Source organism: Chiloscyllium punctatum, chromosome 26 (genome assembly GCF_047496795.1).
Source record: "Chiloscyllium punctatum isolate Juve2018m chromosome 26, sChiPun1.3, whole genome shotgun sequence".
In the NCBI taxonomy this organism is placed as follows: domain Eukaryota; kingdom Metazoa; phylum Chordata; class Chondrichthyes; order Orectolobiformes; family Hemiscylliidae; genus Chiloscyllium; species Chiloscyllium punctatum.
The window spans coordinates 753,587-772,921 of record NC_092764.1 but is presented as its reverse complement, the minus strand read 5'-3'; the positions used below and the strand labels follow the sequence as shown (position 1 = coordinate 772,921).

The window sequence follows — 19,335 nt, the reverse complement described above, 5'->3', positions numbered from 1 at the left end:
AACAAAGAGACCTTGGAGTGCAGGTTCATAACTCCTTGAAAGTAGAGTCACAGGTAGATAGGATAGTGAAGGAGTCGAACTGATGAAAGGCTTTTGCCTGAAAGGTCGATTTTTTTCCTGCTCCTCGGATGCTGTCTGAACTGCTGTGCTTTTCCAGCACCGCTGTAATCTAGTGAAGGAGGCATTTGGTATGCTTTCCTTTATTGGTCAGTGCATTGAGTACAGGAGTTGGGAGGTCATGTTGCGGCTGTACAGGACATTGGTTGGGCCACTGTTGGAATGTTGCATGCAATTGTGGTCTCCCTGCTATAGGAAGGATGTTGTGAAACTTGAAAGGGTTCAGAAAAGGTTTACAAGGATATTGCCAGGGTTGGAGGGTTTGAGCTACAGGGAGAGGCTGAACAGGCTGGGGCTGTTTTCCTTCGAGCGTCAGAGGCTGAGGGGTGACCTTATAGAGGTTTATCAACTCATGAGAGACATAGATAGGGTAAATAGACAAGTTCTTTTCCCTGGGGTGAGGGAATCCAAAACTAGAGGGGCATGGGTTTGGGGTGAGAGAGGAAAGATATAAAAGAGACCTAAGGGGCAAATTTTTCACGCAGAGGGTGGTGCGTGTATGGAATGAGCTGCCAGAGGATGTGGTGGAGGCTGGTACAATTACAACATTTAAGAGGCATTTGGATGGGTATATGAATAGGAAGGGTTTGGAGGGATATGGGCTGGGTGCTGGCAGGTGGGACTAGATTGGGTTGGGATATCTGGTCGGCCTGGACGGGTTGGACCGAAGGCTCTGTTTCTGTGCTGTACATCTCTATGTGATGACAGGTTCTGGTGTGTGGGGGATTTGGGTAAGGACATAGGAGAAGGTGCCCTGAAACTATTGAACTCGATGCAGGGTCCCCACGTGGAGAATGAGGTGCTATTCTTCCAGCTTATGCTGAGCTTCGTTACAGATAGTCTGAGACAGGGAAGTTGGCCAAGGAACATGGTGTTAAAGTCAACTAGGAGAAAGGGAGGGCTGCAGATGCTGGAGATCAGTGTTGAGAGAGTGGTGCTGGAAAAGCACAGGAGGTCAGGCAGTGTCCGAGGAGCAGGAGAATCGACGTTTCAGGCAAAGACCCTTCATCAGGAATGAGGCTGGGAGGCTCGGGGGTGGAGAGCTAAATGGGGGGGAGGTAGCTGAGAGTGCAAAAGGTGAATGGAGGTGATAGGTCAGACAGGAGGGTGGAGTGGATAGGTGGGAAGGAAGATAGGCAGGTAGGACAGGGCATGGGGCCAGTGCTGAGCTGGAAGGTTGGAACTGGGGTGAGGTGGGGGAAGGGGAAATGAGGAAACTGTTGAAGTCTACATTGATGCCCCGTGGTTGAAGTGTTCCGAGGCAGAAGATGAGGCGTTCTTCCTCCAGGCGTCTGGTGGTGAGGGAGCGGCGGTGAAGGAGGCCCAGAACCTCCATGTCCTCGGCAGAGTGGGAGGGGGAGTTGAAATGTTGGGCCACGGGGCGGTTTGGTTGATTGGTGCGGGTGTCCCAGAGATGTTCCCTAAAGAGCTCTACTAGGAGGCGCCCAGTCTCCCCAATGTAGAGGAGACCGCATCGGGAGCATCGGACACAATAAATGATATTAGTGCGTTAAGGTGGCAGGCAACTGGAAGCTCAGGGTTTTTTCAGTGGGCAGAATGTCGATGTTCTGCAAAGCGGTCACCCAGTTTATGCTTCGTTTCCCCAGTGTAGGGGCGACCACGTTGATCCACTGCTACACATTGTGAGAAGTGCAGGTAAAGTGCTGTTTGACCTGGAAGACGTGTCAGGCCCTTGGAAACTGAGGAGGGAGGAGGGAACTGGGCAGGTGTTACACCTTCGGAGGTTGCAGGGAAGGTGCCGTGGGAGGGTGTTGGGAATGAAGGAAGAGTGGACCAGGGTGTCCCAGAGGTTACAGTCCCTGCAGAAGGCAGACAAGGGAGAGGAGGGAGTATGTGTCTGGGGGTGGCATCTCACTGGAGGTGGCAGAAATGGCAGCTGATGGTCTTCTGGATGTGAATGCTGGTGGGATGGTAGGTAAGGACAAGGGGAACCATATCACTGTTGTGGGATGGAAGAGAGGGGCTGAGGGCGGAAGTATGGAAGATGGGTTGGGCCCAGTTGTCCTGGGAATCCTCGGTTGAGGATTTTGTTTGTGATTTCCAGCCTCTGCAGCTGTCTCAGTTTCCCACCTTAACAGCCCCACATTGATGGAGAGACTCTTTACCATACAGCAGGGCCACTGGCTCCTGTCATTATCAACACACAGAGAACAGGAGAAGCCATTCTCCCATCGGGGCTGTGCTATCCCTGTGCAGCATCAGTCAAATTCCTGTGGTTCTCCCACTCTCTCTCCAGGTCCTGCTACTATTCCTGTTGCACCTGCCCTTCACTGGTTATTGGGACAGCTGTCTCCCAGTTCTCTTTCAGACGCTGGGCTCCCATTCACTACTTGCTCCCTGAGAAAACCAAACTCTTCACCTCCCTCTGGTTGCTGTTTGATAATCAGCTGCACTCTGTACCTGCCTGATTCTTCCCAAGTGGATATCGTTTATTTCCATCCACTCTCTCTGAGGCATGACCAGCTGACCCTGAAGACAGTTATTTAGCAAGGATCAGAAAGGAGATGGGGGGGGGAGTTAATGCCTGTGTTACAGCGATCACTGGTCAGAGCTGATCTGCAGCCATCTGCGCGCTATTAGCCATCTTTTTGAAGGAAGGGGGTAAGGTGATGAAGGAGCTCAGCAAAATATCAGCACAGGAACCATTGGAAGGAGTATGAGGAACTGGAGTCAAGGAGAGTGAGTGAGAGGCAACTTGGTTAGACCATGGAAGACGCTGAGGGGTCATGACCTGGTTGGACATGGAGAGGATGTGAGGGAGAATCTAGAAAGAGGGCTCACAGTCGAAAGATCAGGGAGCTCCCCTTGCCTGGAGATTTCAGTGATTCCTTTCCTCTGTCAGACAGTGGAAGCCAAGTTAAGGCTGAGTTGGGCGGAAGGGGGATCACAGAGAGGCAGGATTGTGGAGCTGAGATCACCGTGTGATCAACCATGATTGTATTAAATAGCGGGCATGTTTGAGGGGCTGAATGGCCTCCTCTTGTCCTTGCTCATTGCAGAGAGTGATCAGATGGTCAGCAGGACGGCATCGTCTGGGGCAGCTCGGTCTGAGAGATTTGGAATTGGTTTAATATTGGGCTCTTTGGGAACATCAATGGGTTGAGGAGGAATAGGGAGAAGGGGCAGGGGTTGGTACAGTCAGATGGCCAGGCCACAGGTTCACTGGCCTTCAGTGATGATGGTGTTAGTGAGCAATGTGTATTCCACAAGTGAACAGGATGATTCCTGTCTGAGATGGGGGAGATGTGTTTTTGTAGTGAACTGCAATCCAAAAAAACTGAACAATGATTACACAATAACACCATCCTCTCAAAAACAACGAGCCTGAGTTTATAAATGAGCGATAAACCGCACCGCGGTTAATGACTCTGGGCTCTGGGGAAGGGGCTGTTCCCTAGTAGCTATTAATAATAAGTGAGTAGAGATGCTGACGGTGCAAGTTCCTGTTCTGATACAGTCTCTAATCCTCATCCTTGCAACTAACTCCCAACCACAGCACATCCCAGAGTCCGTCTTGAACCCATCTCCCAATCCCATGTTCTTGCTGAGCTTTTCACCCAATCCGAGTCTCCGACTGAACCCACCGCCCAATCCGAGTCTCCGACTGAACCCACCGTCCAATCCGAGTCTCTGACTGAACCCACCGCCCAATCCGAGTCTCCGACTGATCCCACTGCCCAATCCGAGTCGCCGACTGAACCCACCGCCCAATCCGAATCTCCTACTGAACCCACCGTCCAATCGCAGTCTCCTACTGAACCTACCGCCCAATCCAAATCTCCTACTGAACCCACCGCCCAATCCCAGTCTCCTACTGAACCCACCGCCCAATCAAAGTCTCCTACTGAACCCATCCCCCAATCAGAGTCTCCTACTGAACCCATCGCCCAATCCCAGTTTTGTACTGAACCCACTGCCCAATCCGGGTCTCCGACTGAACCCACCGCCCAATCCGGGTCTCCGACTGAACCCACCGCCCAATCCCGGTCTCCTACTGAACCCATCGCCCAATCTTGGGAGGAGGTTTGCTAGTGCTCTTTGGGAGGGTTGAAACTAACTCTGCAGGGGCATGGGAACCTAGACTGTAGCTTTAGGGTACAGGACCTTGAGTGTAGGGAGGTTAGGAACATGGCATCAATATCAAAGGAGGGTGTCTGTAAACAGGAATGTGGCTTGAAGTGTGTATACTTCAATGCAAGAAGTATACGAAATAAGGTAGGTGAACTTGCAGCGTGGGTTGATACCTGGGATTTCGATGTTGTGGCTATTACGGAGACATGGGTAGAACAGGGACAGGAATGGCTGTTGCTGGTTCCAGGGTTTAAATGTTTTAGTAGGGTCAGAGATGGGGGTAAAAGAGGGGGAGGTGTGGCATTGCTTGTCAAGGATAGTATTACAGCGGTGGAAAGGACGATGGATGAAGACTCGCCATCTGAGGTAGTTTGGGCTGAGGTTAGAAATAGGAAAGGTGAGGTCACCCGTTAGGAGTTTTCTACAGGCCTCCTAATAGTCCTAGAGACGTAGAGGAAAGTATTGCGAGGATGATTCAGGAGAAGAGTGACAGTAATAGGGTGGTTGTTATGGGGGACTTTAACTTTCCTGATATTGACTGGGAAAGCTATAGCTCGAGCTCGTTAAATGGTCAGTGTTTGTCCAATGTGTGCAGGAGGGTTTCCTGACACAATATGTAGATAAGCCAACAAGAGGTGAGGCCATACTGGATTTGGTTCTGGGTAACGAACCAGGCCAGGTGTTAGACTTGGAGGTAGGTGAGTACTTTGGGGACAGTGACCACAATTCAGTGACTTTTACTCTAATGATGGAGAGGGATAAGTGTGCACTGCAGGACAAGAGTTATAGCTGGGGGCAGGGAAATTATGATGCGGTGAGGCATGACTTAGGATGTGTGGATTGGAAAAGTAGATTCCAAGGCAAGAGCGTAATTGATATGTGGAACTTGTTCAAGGAGCAACTATTGAGTGTCCTTGATAAGTATGTACCTGTCAGGCTGGGAGGAAAGGGTCGTGTGAGGGAGCCGTGGTTTAATAAGGAGTTGGAATCCCTTGTAAAAGGGAAGAGGGCGGCCTATGTAAAGATGAGGCGTGAAGGTTCAATTGGGGCGATTGAGAGTTATAAGGTAGCCAGGAAGGATCTAAAGAGAGAGCTAAGAGCAGCGAGAAGGGGACATGAAAGGTCCTTAGTTGGTAGGATTAGGGAAAACCCTAAGGCTTTCTATAGGTATGTCAGGAATAAAAGAATGACTAGGGTAGGAATAGGTCCAATCAAGGATAGTAGTGGGAAGTTGTGTGTGGAGGCTGAAGAGATTGGGGAGACACTGAATGAATACTTTTCGTCAGTATTCACTCAGGAACAGGACATTGTTGCCGATGTGAATACTGAGTCACAATTAATTAGAATGGATGACTTTGAGGTATGTAGGGAAGAGGTGTTGGAAATTCTGGAAAGGGTGAAAATAGATAAATCCCCTGGGCCTGATGGCATTTATCCTAGGATTCTCTGGGAAGCAAGGGAGGAGATTGCAGAGCCATTGGCCTTGATTTTTATGTCCTCGTTGTCTACAGGAATAGTGCCAGAAGACTGGAGGATAGCAAATGTGGTTCCCTTGTTCACGAAGGGGAGTAGGGATAACCCTAGTAACTATAGGCCGGTGAGTCACACTTCTGTTGTGGGCAAACTCTTAGAGAGAATTGTAAGGGATAAGATTTATGAACATCTGGATAGGAATAATGTGATCAAGGATAGTCAGCATGGTTTTGTGAAGGGCAGATCGTGCCTCACAAACCTTATTGAATTCTTTGAGAAGGTGACTAAGGAGGTGGATGAGGATAAAGTGGTAGATGTGGTGTATATGGATTTTAGTAAAGCGTTTGATAAGGTTCCCCATGGTAGGCTACTGCAAAAAATACGGAGGTATGGCATTGAGGGTGAGTTGGAGGTTTGGATTAGGAATTGGCTGGCTGGAAGAAGACAGAGGGTAGTACTTGATGGTAAAGGTTCATCTTGGAGTGCAGTTACTAGCGGTGTTCCGCAAGGATCTGTTTTGGGACCATTGCTGTTTGTCATTTTTATAAATGACCTGGAGGAAGGGTTAGAAGGTTGGGTGAGCAAGTTTGCGGATGATATGAAAGTCGGTGGAGTTGTTGACATTGAGGAAGGATATGGCAGGTTACAGCGGGATATAGAGAAGCTGCAGAGCTGGGCAGAAAGGTGGCAAATGGAGTTCAAAGTGGGTAAGTGTGAGGTGATTCACTTTGGTATGAGTAACAAGAAGATGGGGTACTGGGCTAATGGTCGGATACTTGGTAGTGTGGAAGAGCAGAGGGATCTTGGTGTCCATGTACACAGATCTCTGAAAGTTGCCACCCAGGTAAATAGTGCAGTGAAGAAGGCATATGGCGTACTGGGCTTTATTGGTAGAGGAATTGAGTTCCGGAGTCCTGAGGTCATGTTGCAGTTGTATAAGACTCTGGTGCGGCCGCATCTGGAATATTGTGTGCAGTTTTGATCGCCATACTATAGGAAGGATGTGGAGGCACTGGAACGGGTGCAGAAGAAGTTTACCAGGATGTTGCCTGGTATGGTAGGAAGATCGTATGAGGAAAGGCTGAGGCACTTGGGGTTGTTTTCATTGGAGAAAAGAAGGTTTAGGGGTGACTTGATAGAGGTGTACAAGATGATTAGAGGGTTAGATAGGGTTGACCGTGAGAACCTTTTTCCATGTATGGAGTCAGCTATTACAAGGGGTTAGGGTTAGGTTCTTCACTCAGCGAGTCGTGAGTTCATGCAATGCCCTGCCAGTAGCAGTAGTGGACTCTCCCTCTTTATGGGTATTTAAACGGGCATTGGATAGGTATATGGAGGATAGTGGGCTAGTGTAGGTTAGGTGGGCTTGGATCGGCACAACATTGAGGGCCAAAGGGCCTGTACTGCACTGTATTTATCTATGTTCTATGTTATAGCCCGGCTTTGTACTGAACCCGTCGCCCAATCCCAGACTCTCAGTAGTTTGGCAATCAGAGACAGAGGGTGATGCTGGAGGTTTACTGCTCAGACTGGAGCGCCATGCCACAAGCAATGTTTGTGCATAATTTATATAAAATGATTTGGATGTGAGTACAGATGGCGTGGTTAATAAATTTGTAGATTACACCAAAACTGGTGGCAAAGTGGACAGTAAAGATTATCTCCGAGTACAACAGGATCTTGACCACCTTGAGCTAATGGGCCAAGACCTGGCAGATTAGAGTTTAATGGAGATAAATGCGATGTGTCACATTTTAAGAATTTCTCACAGACCACCAGGCAACAACCCACAAGCCAGGGACACAGTCAGACAGAATGGATTCAGGATGATCCAGGTAATGATTACAGACGCTCACAACAGACTTCACAAATACAGACAAGAAGTTGCGCGCCAAAAATCGTTAATTTCAAAAACCATCAATCAGGAATGGACCCGAACCATAGAACAGGCCGTCACCATAGGACAGAACAGGACCACACACCGCAAAAAAAAGCACTCAAAGAAAAAATGGCCAAACTAACACAACAGAGAGGACACCACAACACACACCTGGGTTAGAAACCTCTCCTACAGACAGCTCACAGACATGGAAAGAACAATACTGGCCAAGGGACTCAACTACAACCCCAGGGACGCCAAGACAGCAGACTTCCTAGCAGCACTAGAATGCACACTCAGGAACAATGGACTGGCAGAAGAGACACAACAGTGAGACAAAGTATCGTACCGCTGATAACAAGGAAAAGACAAACACATAACCTCAACACCAAGGAGAGGGAAGCACTAAAATCACTAAGAAACGATAAGAACATAATCATACTACCAGCAGACAAAAGGCAGAATGACGGTCATCCTGAACAAAGCAGAGTACATCCAAAAAGTGCAACAACTACTTGCAGATACCAACACCAACCAAAAGAGGTAGTTTGACCCCACCCCACAGCTCACCAATCGGATAAAACAACACACTGAGGAATCTACAAAAAAAACGGACAGATAACCAGGTTTGACCTACAAAGAATGAAACCTGAAAGCAACAACTTCCCCCAGATTCTATGGATTACCCAAAGTGCACAAACCAGACATCCCAATCAGACCCATAGTATCACTACCAGGGACACCATCACACAAACTGGCTAAAGAACTACAGCAGAAACTGAAACACCTGATCAGCGGATCCAGACACTCTATACAATCGACACAGGAATTCTTGGACATCATCAGAAATATACACATAGACCAGGAAGAAACCATGGTCTCGTTCGATGTAATGGCACTGTTCACCTCTATTGACAAAACCCTAGCCAGAGAAACAATAGCCAACCTGCTGGACATACAGAACAGACAACAGAACATTGAACCTATCAACAAAGACGGCATACTCAAACTACTGGACCTGTGCCTCACAACACACTTCACATTCAACAACCAAATATATGAACAAATCAACGGCACACCCATGGGCTCACCCATCTCTGGACTCATAGCAGAAGCTGTAATGCAAAGACTAGAACAAACAGTCTTACCACAAATTCAACCCAAACTCTGGGTCAGATATGTGGATGACACCTTTGTAATCATTAAAAACACAGAAATAGAGAAGACACACCGGATCATCAACGCCACACTCACAGGAATCCGATTCACTAGAGAGGAAGAAAAGGACAACCAACTCCCATTCCTAGACGTGATGGTACAGAGAACACCGAACGGAGAATTCACCACAAAGGTTTACAGGAAAGCCACACACACAGACCAAGTCCTGAACTACGAAAGCAACCACCCCAACACACACAAAAGAAGTTGCATCAAGACACTGTTCAAAAGAGCCACAACACACTGCAGTACACCAGAACTGCAAAAAGAGGAAGAACACCTCTACAATGTATTCGCCAAAAATGGATACCCGAGCAATTTCATCAACAGATGCCTAAGGGAAAAACAACAGAACGAGGACATGCCGCAACCCAAAGGACAAGCCACACTACCATCCATCAAGAGCATTTCTGAACTGACAGCCAGACTACTGCGACCACTAGGACTCATAACAGCACACAAACCAACAGCCACGCTCAGACAACAACTCACCAGAACGAAGGACCCGATACCCAACATGAGCAAAACCAATGTAGTGTACAAAATCCCATGCAAGGACTGCACAAAACACTACACAGGACAAACAGGAAGACAGTTAACGATCCGTATCCATGAACACCAACTAGCCACGAAACGACACGACCAGCTATCCTTAGTAGCCACACACACAGATGACAAGCAACATGAATTCGACTGGGACAACGCTACTATTATAGGACAAGCCAAACAGAGAGCAGCCAGGGAATTCCTAGAGGCATGGCACTCATCCACAGATTTAATCAATAAACACATCGACCTGGACCCAATATACCGGCCACTGCAACGGACAGCTGGAACCGACAACCGGAAGCGGCAGAGACAGGCCACCATAAATGCCGGAGGAAACAGCACAGAAGCGCTTCACAGGAGGCTCCCAAGCACTGAGGATGTCACCTAGACAGGGGACAAAACGTCTGCAACACAAATTCCCAGCTCGGCCAACAGAACCACAACAGTGAATAAAATCATGAGGGGCATAGATAGGATAAATAAACAAGGTCTTTTTCTCCTGGGTTGGGGAGTTTAAAACTAGAGAGCATAGGTTTAGGGTGAGAGGGGAAGGATATAAAAGAGACCTAAGGGGCAACGTTTTCATGCAGAGGGTGGTACGTGTATGGAATGAGCTGCCAGAGGATGTGGTGGAGGCTGGTACAATTACAACATTTAAGAGGCATTTGGATGGGTATAAGAATGGGAAGAGTTTGGAGGGATATGGGCCAAAGGCAGGCAAATGGGGCTAGTTCAGTTCAGGAAACCTGGTTGACATGTATGAGTTGGGCCGAAAGGCCTGTTTCCAATCTGTGTGACGTCTGACTCGACCGAATCCATCGCCCAATCCCAGTCTCCTGCTGATCCCATCCCATACTGATCCCAGTGATCCTATTCTTGGCCAGGGAACATTTCGCAGGGAAATGTTTGGGCAACTTCCCTTCCCCCCTCTCCCCATCCCCCTTTCCCTCTCCCCATTCCCCTCCCCCTCTCTCCCATCCTCCCCTTCCCTCCCTCTGCCACTCACCTCCTCCCCTTCCCCCTCCCATTCTCCTGCCCCCTCCCCTTTTCCCCCTCCCATCCTCCTGCCCCCCTCCCCTTTCCCCCCTCCCCTCCTCCTCCTTCCTGATTCCCTGCTGTCCCTGTGAGCTAGCTTTCCGTGATTGATGTACAAATCCCCCCCGAGTCTGTTTCTTTTGCAGCTTTCTGCAGTTTTTAATCCATTTAAATAATATTCTATTCTTTTATTGTCTCTTCCAAAATGGACAAATGTTCCCACATTAATCTCCATTGGCCAATACCTTCCCTGCTTATTTAACTTAACAATATCTCTGGAAGCTGTTTGTATCCCTCTCACAAACTGCCTTTCCACCTATTTTTGCGAATTGGGCGACAGTAGATTCACTTCCTTCCCCTAACTCATGAATATATATTGCAAAAATTTAATTTGATTTGATTCATTTATTGTCATGTGCACTTTTAACAACATACAGTGAAAGGTGTTGTAAACATTCACCACTCTCCAACACCATCTTAAAACACAGAAAAATAAACTAAAACATAGAATGAATGTGCGTATTTGTGACCCCAGACCCACTGTGATGTGGTTCATTCTTAGCTGTCCATGAGCCAGTTAGTGTAACCATTACCTCAGTGGGTGCTCTGTTATATTAGCCTCAGGATCACAGTCTGAAGACCCCATCGTGCCACACTCACAGCCAACCTGCGAGGACAGATTCAGAGACAGCTCCACACATTTCTGCAGGGAACGGTCTATTGTATCTTTCAGCCTTGCAAAACTCCCGCTGCCTGTCACAGGCCGAACCCTATCGTCCTGGGTGTTCAAATCATTCAGGCAATTCCATAACTTGCACAGACTCAAAAATGTCAAAGAGCTACTGATAATGGGAGGGTAGAAAGGAGATTCCTCAGCATTCCTCTAGACCAACAGCTTCACCTGAGAGCTCCCTGTTGGACCCTCGAGATGGTCTCCTGGTGGCAGTTTTAGTAGCTGCCTAATCTCAGGCACCATATGTGACTGACAGGACTAGCCTCAGGAACTGGGCTATTAGCCATTATTTAAAATGTCTGCTTTCCTGACCGTTCAGCCTGACTTTAGTCTGTTTGATGTGGTGACACCCTGGCTTTACTGGTTACACAGAGAACAGATACAAGACACACACGCACAAACACTGAACCATCCAAATTATCCAATCATCCAATCACTGAATTGTCACAGTACAAAAGAGGTCATTCTCCCTCATCCACCGTCCGGACACGCCTTGGCGTGCCCATTTGCCACCGGGCGGTGGGGATCCCCAGTGGAGGGCTCTCTACGCGGGAGTCCTCCCCCTTTCTCTCGGGGATCTGGGGTGGAGGGTGCTGCACGCAGCAGTCCCCTGCAACCGCAGATTGCGGTGGTTCACGGACTCCCAGCCCAACTGCTTGTTCTGTGGCGCTGTGGAGTCCGTGGACCATGTATATGTTGGGTGTGGGCGGTTGCACTCCCTTTTTGATTTCCTCAAAAACCTCCTCCTCTGCTTTTGGTTGCACTTCAGTCCCACGCTCCTGATCTTCGGGCACCCGGTACGGAGCAGGGAGGGCAGGTCCGAGGACCTCCTCGTGGGTCTGCTCCTGGGCCTGGCCAAACTGGCCATCAACAGGTCCAGGCAGCGGGCCGTGTAGGGGGTGGTTAGGGCCGACTGCCTGCCCCTCTTCCGCAGTTACGTTAGAGCCCGGGTGTCCTTGGAGAAGGAGCACGCGGTGTCCACCGACACCCTGGAGTCGTTCAGGGAGAGGTGGGCGCCGCAGGGAGTGGAGTGCATCATTTCTCCCTCCAACTCTATTTTGATTTAGTCCCTACCCTCCCCTTCACTGTTTTGCTCACACAGCATTGCCCTGTGGTTTGAAGGGCAGGGCTTGTCACTGGCCACTCGGGTGTTTTTCATATCTTCCTGGTGGTGGAAATTGAATAAAGATTCGTGCACTTTGTGTCTTTCACTGTGTCTCACACCTGCACACACACACACACACACACACACACACACACACACACACACACACACACACACACACACACACACACACACACACACACACACACACACACACCAAGGGTGCTGGGGACAAAATAAGCACTACCGCAGTTAGGCGGTAGTGTGAAAAAAAAATAAAAAGCTTGGCCCTTTGATGAGAAGGGCAGTGCTTGTCACTGGCCACTTGGGTGTTTTCCCCCTTTTAAAAAAATCAAAGAGGTCATTCAGCCCACAGTGCCAGCACGAGCCCTCTGAACATTTAACCTTAGTGCCAATCTCCTGCCTTTTCTCCATTTCTACAGCCATCGGATTCTCTCTTCACTGCCTTAGTTGAACCTGCCTCCCCCAGTCGCGATGTGAAATAGCGTTTCCCTCACATCTCCCTGACTGCTTTTGCACATCCATGCCCTCTTGTTCCTTTTCCTTTTAGAAAAGGAGACAGTTTCTCTCGATCTACCCTGTCCAGCCGAACAATCCTTTTGAAAATCTCTATCAAATCATAGAATCCCAACATTGTGGAAACAGGCCATTCAGCCCATCAGGTCCAGACTCACCCCACCGATGAACATCCCACCCAAAATCACCCCATGCCCTATCCCTGTAAGCCTGCATTTCCCCAGGCCAATCCACCCTGACCTGCACACCTTTGTGACTTTGGGAAGAAACCGGAGCATCTGGAGGAAACCCACGCAGACACAGGGAGAATGTGCAGACTCCACACAGAGAGTCACGCGTGGCTGGAATCGAACCTGGGACCCTGGCACTGTGAGGCAGTAGTGCTAACCAATGAGCCTCCGTGTCATCCTCACAGCCTCCTCTCCAAGGAGAACAGTCCGAACGTTTTCGATCTACCCTCATCAATGATGATTCGCAATCGCGGAACCATTCATGGAAATCACGGCTGTCATCTCCCAAAACATTCGCATCCTCCCAATGATGTGGCACCCAGAACTGCACAGAATACTCCAGAACTGTCCACAATACTCCAGAACTGCACAGAATACTCCAGAACTGTCCCCAATACTCCAGAACTGTCCACAATACTCCAGAACTGCACAGAATACTCCAGAACTGTCCACAATACTCCAGAACTGTCCACAATACTCCAGAACTGCACAGAATACTCCAGAACTGTCCACAATACTCCAGAACTGTCCACAATACTCCAGAACTGCACAGAATACTCCAGAACTGTCCACAATACTCCAGAACTGTCCACAATACTCCATAACTGTACACAATACTCCAGAACTGTCCACAATACTCCAGAACTGTACACAATACTCCAGAACTGTCCACAATACTCCAGAACTGTCCACAATACTCCAGAACTGTACACAATACTCCACAACTGTCCACAATACTCCAGAACTGTACACAATACTCCAGAACTGTACACAATACTCCAGAACTGTCCACAATACTCCAGAACTGTACACAATACTCCAGAACTGTACATACTACTCCAGAACAGTCCACAATACTCCAGAACTGTACACAATACTCCAGAACTGTACATACTACTCCAGAACTGTACACAATACTCCAGAACTGTCCACAATACTCCAGAACTGTCCACAATACTCCAGAACTGTACATACTACTCCAGAACTGTACACAATACTCCAGAACTGTCCACAATACTCCAGAACTGTACATACTACTCCAGAACTGTACACAATACTCCAGAACTGTACACAATACTCCAGAACTGTACATACTACTCCAGAACTGTACACAATACTCCAGAACTGTACACAATACTCCAGAACTGCACATACCACTCAGGAACTGTGCACAATACACCATAACTACACACAATACTCCAGCATTGTACACAATACTCCAGAATTGCAAAAATACTCCAGTGCTGGTAACAATACTCCAGAACTGCACACAATACTCCAGAACTGCACACAATACTCCGGAACTGGACACAGTACTCCAGAGCTGTACGCTAGACTCCAGACCTGCACACAATATTGCAGAACTGTTCACAATACTCGAGAACTGCACACAATACTCCAGAACTGTACACAATACTCCAGAACTGTACACAATACTCCACAACTGCACACAATACTCCAGCGCTGGACACAATACTCCAGAACTGTACACATTACTCTAGAGCTGTACACAATACTCCAGAACTGTACACAATACTCCACAACTGCACACAATACTCCAGCGCTGGACACAATACTCAAGAGCTGCACACAATACTCCAGCTTTGTACACAATACTCCAGAACTGCACACAATACTCCAGAACTGCACACAATACTCCGGAACTGGACACAGTACTCCAGAGCTGTACGCTAGACTCCAGACCTGCACACAATATTCCAGAACTGTTCATAATACTCGAGAACTGCACACAATACTCCAGAGCTGTACACAATACTCCAACATTGTACACACAACAATCCGGAACTGTACACAATACTCCAGCACTGTACGCAATACTCCAGAACTGCACTCAATACTTCAGAGTTGGACACAATTCTCCAGAACTGTACACAATACTCCAGAGCTCCATACTATCCTCCAGAGCTGTACACAATCCTCCAGAACTACACACAATACTCTGGAACAGGACACAGTACTCTAGAGCTGTACACGAGACTCCATACCCGCACACAATACTTCAGAACTGTATACAATACTCCAACATTGTACACAATACTACAGAACTGCACACAATACTCCAGCTTTGTATACAATACTCCAGAACTGCACATACTACTCCAGAACTGTGCACAATACTCCATAACTACACACAATACTCCAGCTTTGTACACAATACTCCAGAAGTGCACATACTGCTCCAGAACTGTGCACAATACTCCATAACTACACACAATACTCCAGCATTGTACACAATACTCCAGAATTGCAAAAATACTCCAGTGCTGGTCACAATACTCCAGAACTGCACACAATACTCCAGAACTGCACACAATACTCCGGAACTGGACACAGTACTCCAGAGCTGTACACCAGACTCCATACCTGCACACAACATTCCAGAACTGTTCACAATACTCGAGAGCTGCGCACAATACTCCAGAACTGTACACAATACTCTAGAGCTGTACACATTACTCCAACATTGTACACAACAATCCAGAACTGTACACAATACTCCAGCACTGTACACTAGACTACAGACCTGCACACAATATTCCAGAACTGTTCACAATACTCCAGCACTGTACACAACACTCCAGAACTGTACACAATACACCAGAACTGTACACAATACTCCAGAGCTGAACACAATACTCCGGAACTGTACACAGTACTCCAGAGCTGTACACTAGACTACAGACCTGCACACAATATTCCAGAACTATTCACAATACTCCAGCACTGTACACAATACTCCAGAGCTGTACACAATACACCAGAACTGTACACAATACTCCAGAGCTGTACACAATGCACCAGAACTGCACACAATACACCAGAACTGTACACAATACTCCAGAACTGTACACAATACTCCACAACTGGGCACAATGCTCCAGCGCTGTACACAATACTTCAGACCTGTACACAATACTTCAGACCTGTACACAATACTCCAGAGCTGTACACAATGCACCAGAACTGCACACAATACACCAGAACTGTACACAATACTCAAGACCTACACACAATACTCCAGCCTTGTACTCAATACTCCAGAAATGTACACAATACTCCAGAACTGCACATACTACTCCAGAACTGTGCACAATACTCCATAACTACAAACAATACTCCAGCATTGTAGACAATACTCCAGAATTGCAAACATACTCCAGTGCTGGTCACTATACTCCAGAACTGCACACAATACTCCAGAACTGCACACCATACTCCGGAAGTGGACACAGTACTCCAGAGCTGTACACTAGACTCCAGACCTGCACACAATATTCCAGAACTGTTCACAATATTCTAGAACTGCACACAATACTCCAGAACTGTACACAATAATCCAGCACTGTACACAAAACTCCAGAGCTGTACACAACACTCCAGAACTGTTCACAATACTCCAGTGCTGTTCACAATACTTCAGAACTGCACACAATACTCCAGAACTGCACACAATACTCCGGAACTGGACACAGTACTCCAGAGCTGTATACTACACTCCATACCTGCACACAACATTCTAGAACTGTTCACAATACTCTAGAACTGCACACAATACTTCAGAACTGTACATAATACTCTAGAGCTGTACACATTACTCCAACATTGTACACAACAATCCAAAACCGTACACAATACTCCAGGACTGTACGCAATACTCCAGAACTGCACACAAAACTAAGGAGCTGCATACAATACTCCAGAACTGCACACAAAACTCAGGAGCTGCATACAATACTCCAGAGCTGTACACATTACTCCAGCACTGAACACAATACTCCAGAACTGCACACAATACACCAGAACTGTACACAATACTCCAGAACTGTACACAATACTCCAGAACTGCACATACTACTCCAGACCGGTGCACAATACTCCAGAACTACACACAATACTCCAGCATTGTACAAAATACTCCAGAATTGCAAAAATACTCCATTGATGGTCACAATACTCCAGAACTGCACACAATTCTCCAGAACTGCACACCATACTCCAGAACTGTACACAATACTCCAGAGCTGTACACAACACTCCAGCACTGAACACAATTCTCCAGAACTGTACACAATACTCCAGAGCTGTTCACAATGCACCAGAACTGTACACAATACTCCAGAACTGCACACAATACTCCAGAACTGTACACAATACTCCAGAACTGTACACAATACTCCAGAACTGCACATACTACTCCAGAACTGTGCACAATACTCCATAACTACACACAATACTCCAGCATTGTACACAATACTCCAGAATTGCAAATATACTCCAGTGATGGTCACAATACTCCAGAACTGCACACCATACTCCGGAAGTGGACACAGTACTCCAGAGCTGTACACTAGACTCCATACCTGCACACAATATTCCAGAACGGTTCACAATACTCTAGAACTGCACACAATACTCCAGAACTGTACACAATACTCCAGAGCTGCACACTATCCTCCATAAGCTGTACACAATACTCCAGAACTGCACACAATACTCTGGAACTGGACACAGTACTCCACAGCTGTACACTAGACTCCAAACCTGCACACAATATTCCAGAAGTCTTCACAATACTCTAGAACGGCACACAATACTCCAGCACTGTACACAATACTCCAGCACTGTACACAATACTCCAGAGCTGCACACAATACTCCAGAACTGTACACAATACTCCAGAACTGCACATACTACTCCAGACCTGTGCACAATACTCCAGAACAATTACACAATACTCCAGCATTGTACACAATACTCCAGAATTGTACACAATACTCCAGAATTGCAAAAATACTCCAGTGATGGTCACAATACTCCAGAACTGCACACCATACTCCAGAACTGTACACAACACTCCAGAACTGTTCATAATACTCCAACATTGTACACAATACTCCAGCACTGAACACAATTCTCCAGAACTGCACACAATACACCAGAACTGTACACAATACTCCAGAACTGCACACAATACTTCAGAGCTGGACACAATACTCCAGAACTGCACACAAAATCCAGGAGCTGCATACAATACTCCAGAGCTGTACACAATACTCCAGAACTGTACACAATTTTCCAGAAGTGTTCACAATACTCTAGAACGGCACACAATACTCCAGAACTGTACACAATACTCCAGAGCTGCACACAATACTCCAGAACTGTACACAATACTCCAGAACTGTACACAATACTCCAGAACTGTGCACAATACACCAGAGCTGCACACAATACTCCAGAACTGTACACAATACTCCAGAACTGCACACAATACTCGAGAGCTCTATATAGTACTCCAGAGCTGCACACAATACTCCAGAACTGTACACATTACTCCAGCACTGTACACAATACTCCAGAGATGCACACAATACTCCAGAACTGTACAAAATACTCCAGAAATGCACATACAACTCCAGAACTGTGCACAATACTCCAGAACTACACACAATACTCCAGCATTGTACACAATACTCCAGAATTGCAAAATTATTCCAGTGCTGGTCACAATACTCCAGAACTGCATACAATACTCCAGACCTGCACACCATACTCCGGAAGTGGACACAGTACTCCGGAGCTGTACACTAGACCCCATACCTGCACACAATATTCCAGAACTGTTGACAATACTCTCGAACTGCACACAATACACCAGAACTGCACACAATACTCCAGAGCTGTACACAATACTCAAACATTGTACACAATATTCCAGCTTTGTACACAATACTCCAGAACTGTACACAATACTCCAGAACTGTACACAATACTCCAGAACTGCACATACCACTCAGGAACTGTGCACAATACACCATAACTACACACAATACTCCAACATTGTACACAATACTCCAGAATTGCAAAAATACTCCAGTGCTGGTAACAATACTCCAGAACTGCACGCCATACTCCGGAAGTGGACACAGTACTCCAGAGCTGTATACTAGACTCCAGACCTGCACACAATATTCCAGGGCTGTTCACAATACACCAGAACTGTACACAATACTCCAGAACTGCACACAATACTCCGGAACTGGACACAGTACTCCAGAGCTGTAAACTAGACTCCATACCTGCACACAACATTCTTGAATTGTTCACAATACTTGAGAGCTACGCACAATATTCCAGAACTGTACACAATACTCTCGAGCTGTACACATTACTCCAACATTGTACACAACAATCCAAAACTGTACACAATACTCCAGCACTTTACGCAATACTCCAGAACTGCACACAAAACTGAGGAGCTGCATACAATACTCCAGAACTGTACACATTACTCCAGCACTGTACACAATACTCCAGAGATGCACACTATCCTCCACAAGCTGTA

At 47.2% G+C, this 19,335-nt stretch overlaps 1 protein-coding gene across 1 annotated transcript in view; it reads right to left on the bottom strand.

Annotated features, from left to right (window-relative positions):
- LOC140453226 (xaa-Pro dipeptidase-like) overlaps window positions 1-11,009 on the bottom strand; it is a 106,269-nt gene extending 95,260 nt beyond the window's left edge. The window contains exon 1 of the mRNA XM_072547802.1: window positions 10,957-11,009. Within this exon, the coding sequence (XP_072403903.1) occupies window positions 10,957-11,009 (53 nt within the window). The remainder of the gene's footprint in view (window positions 1-10,956) is intronic.
- Between the last annotated feature and the right edge of the window lie 8,326 nt (window positions 11,010-19,335).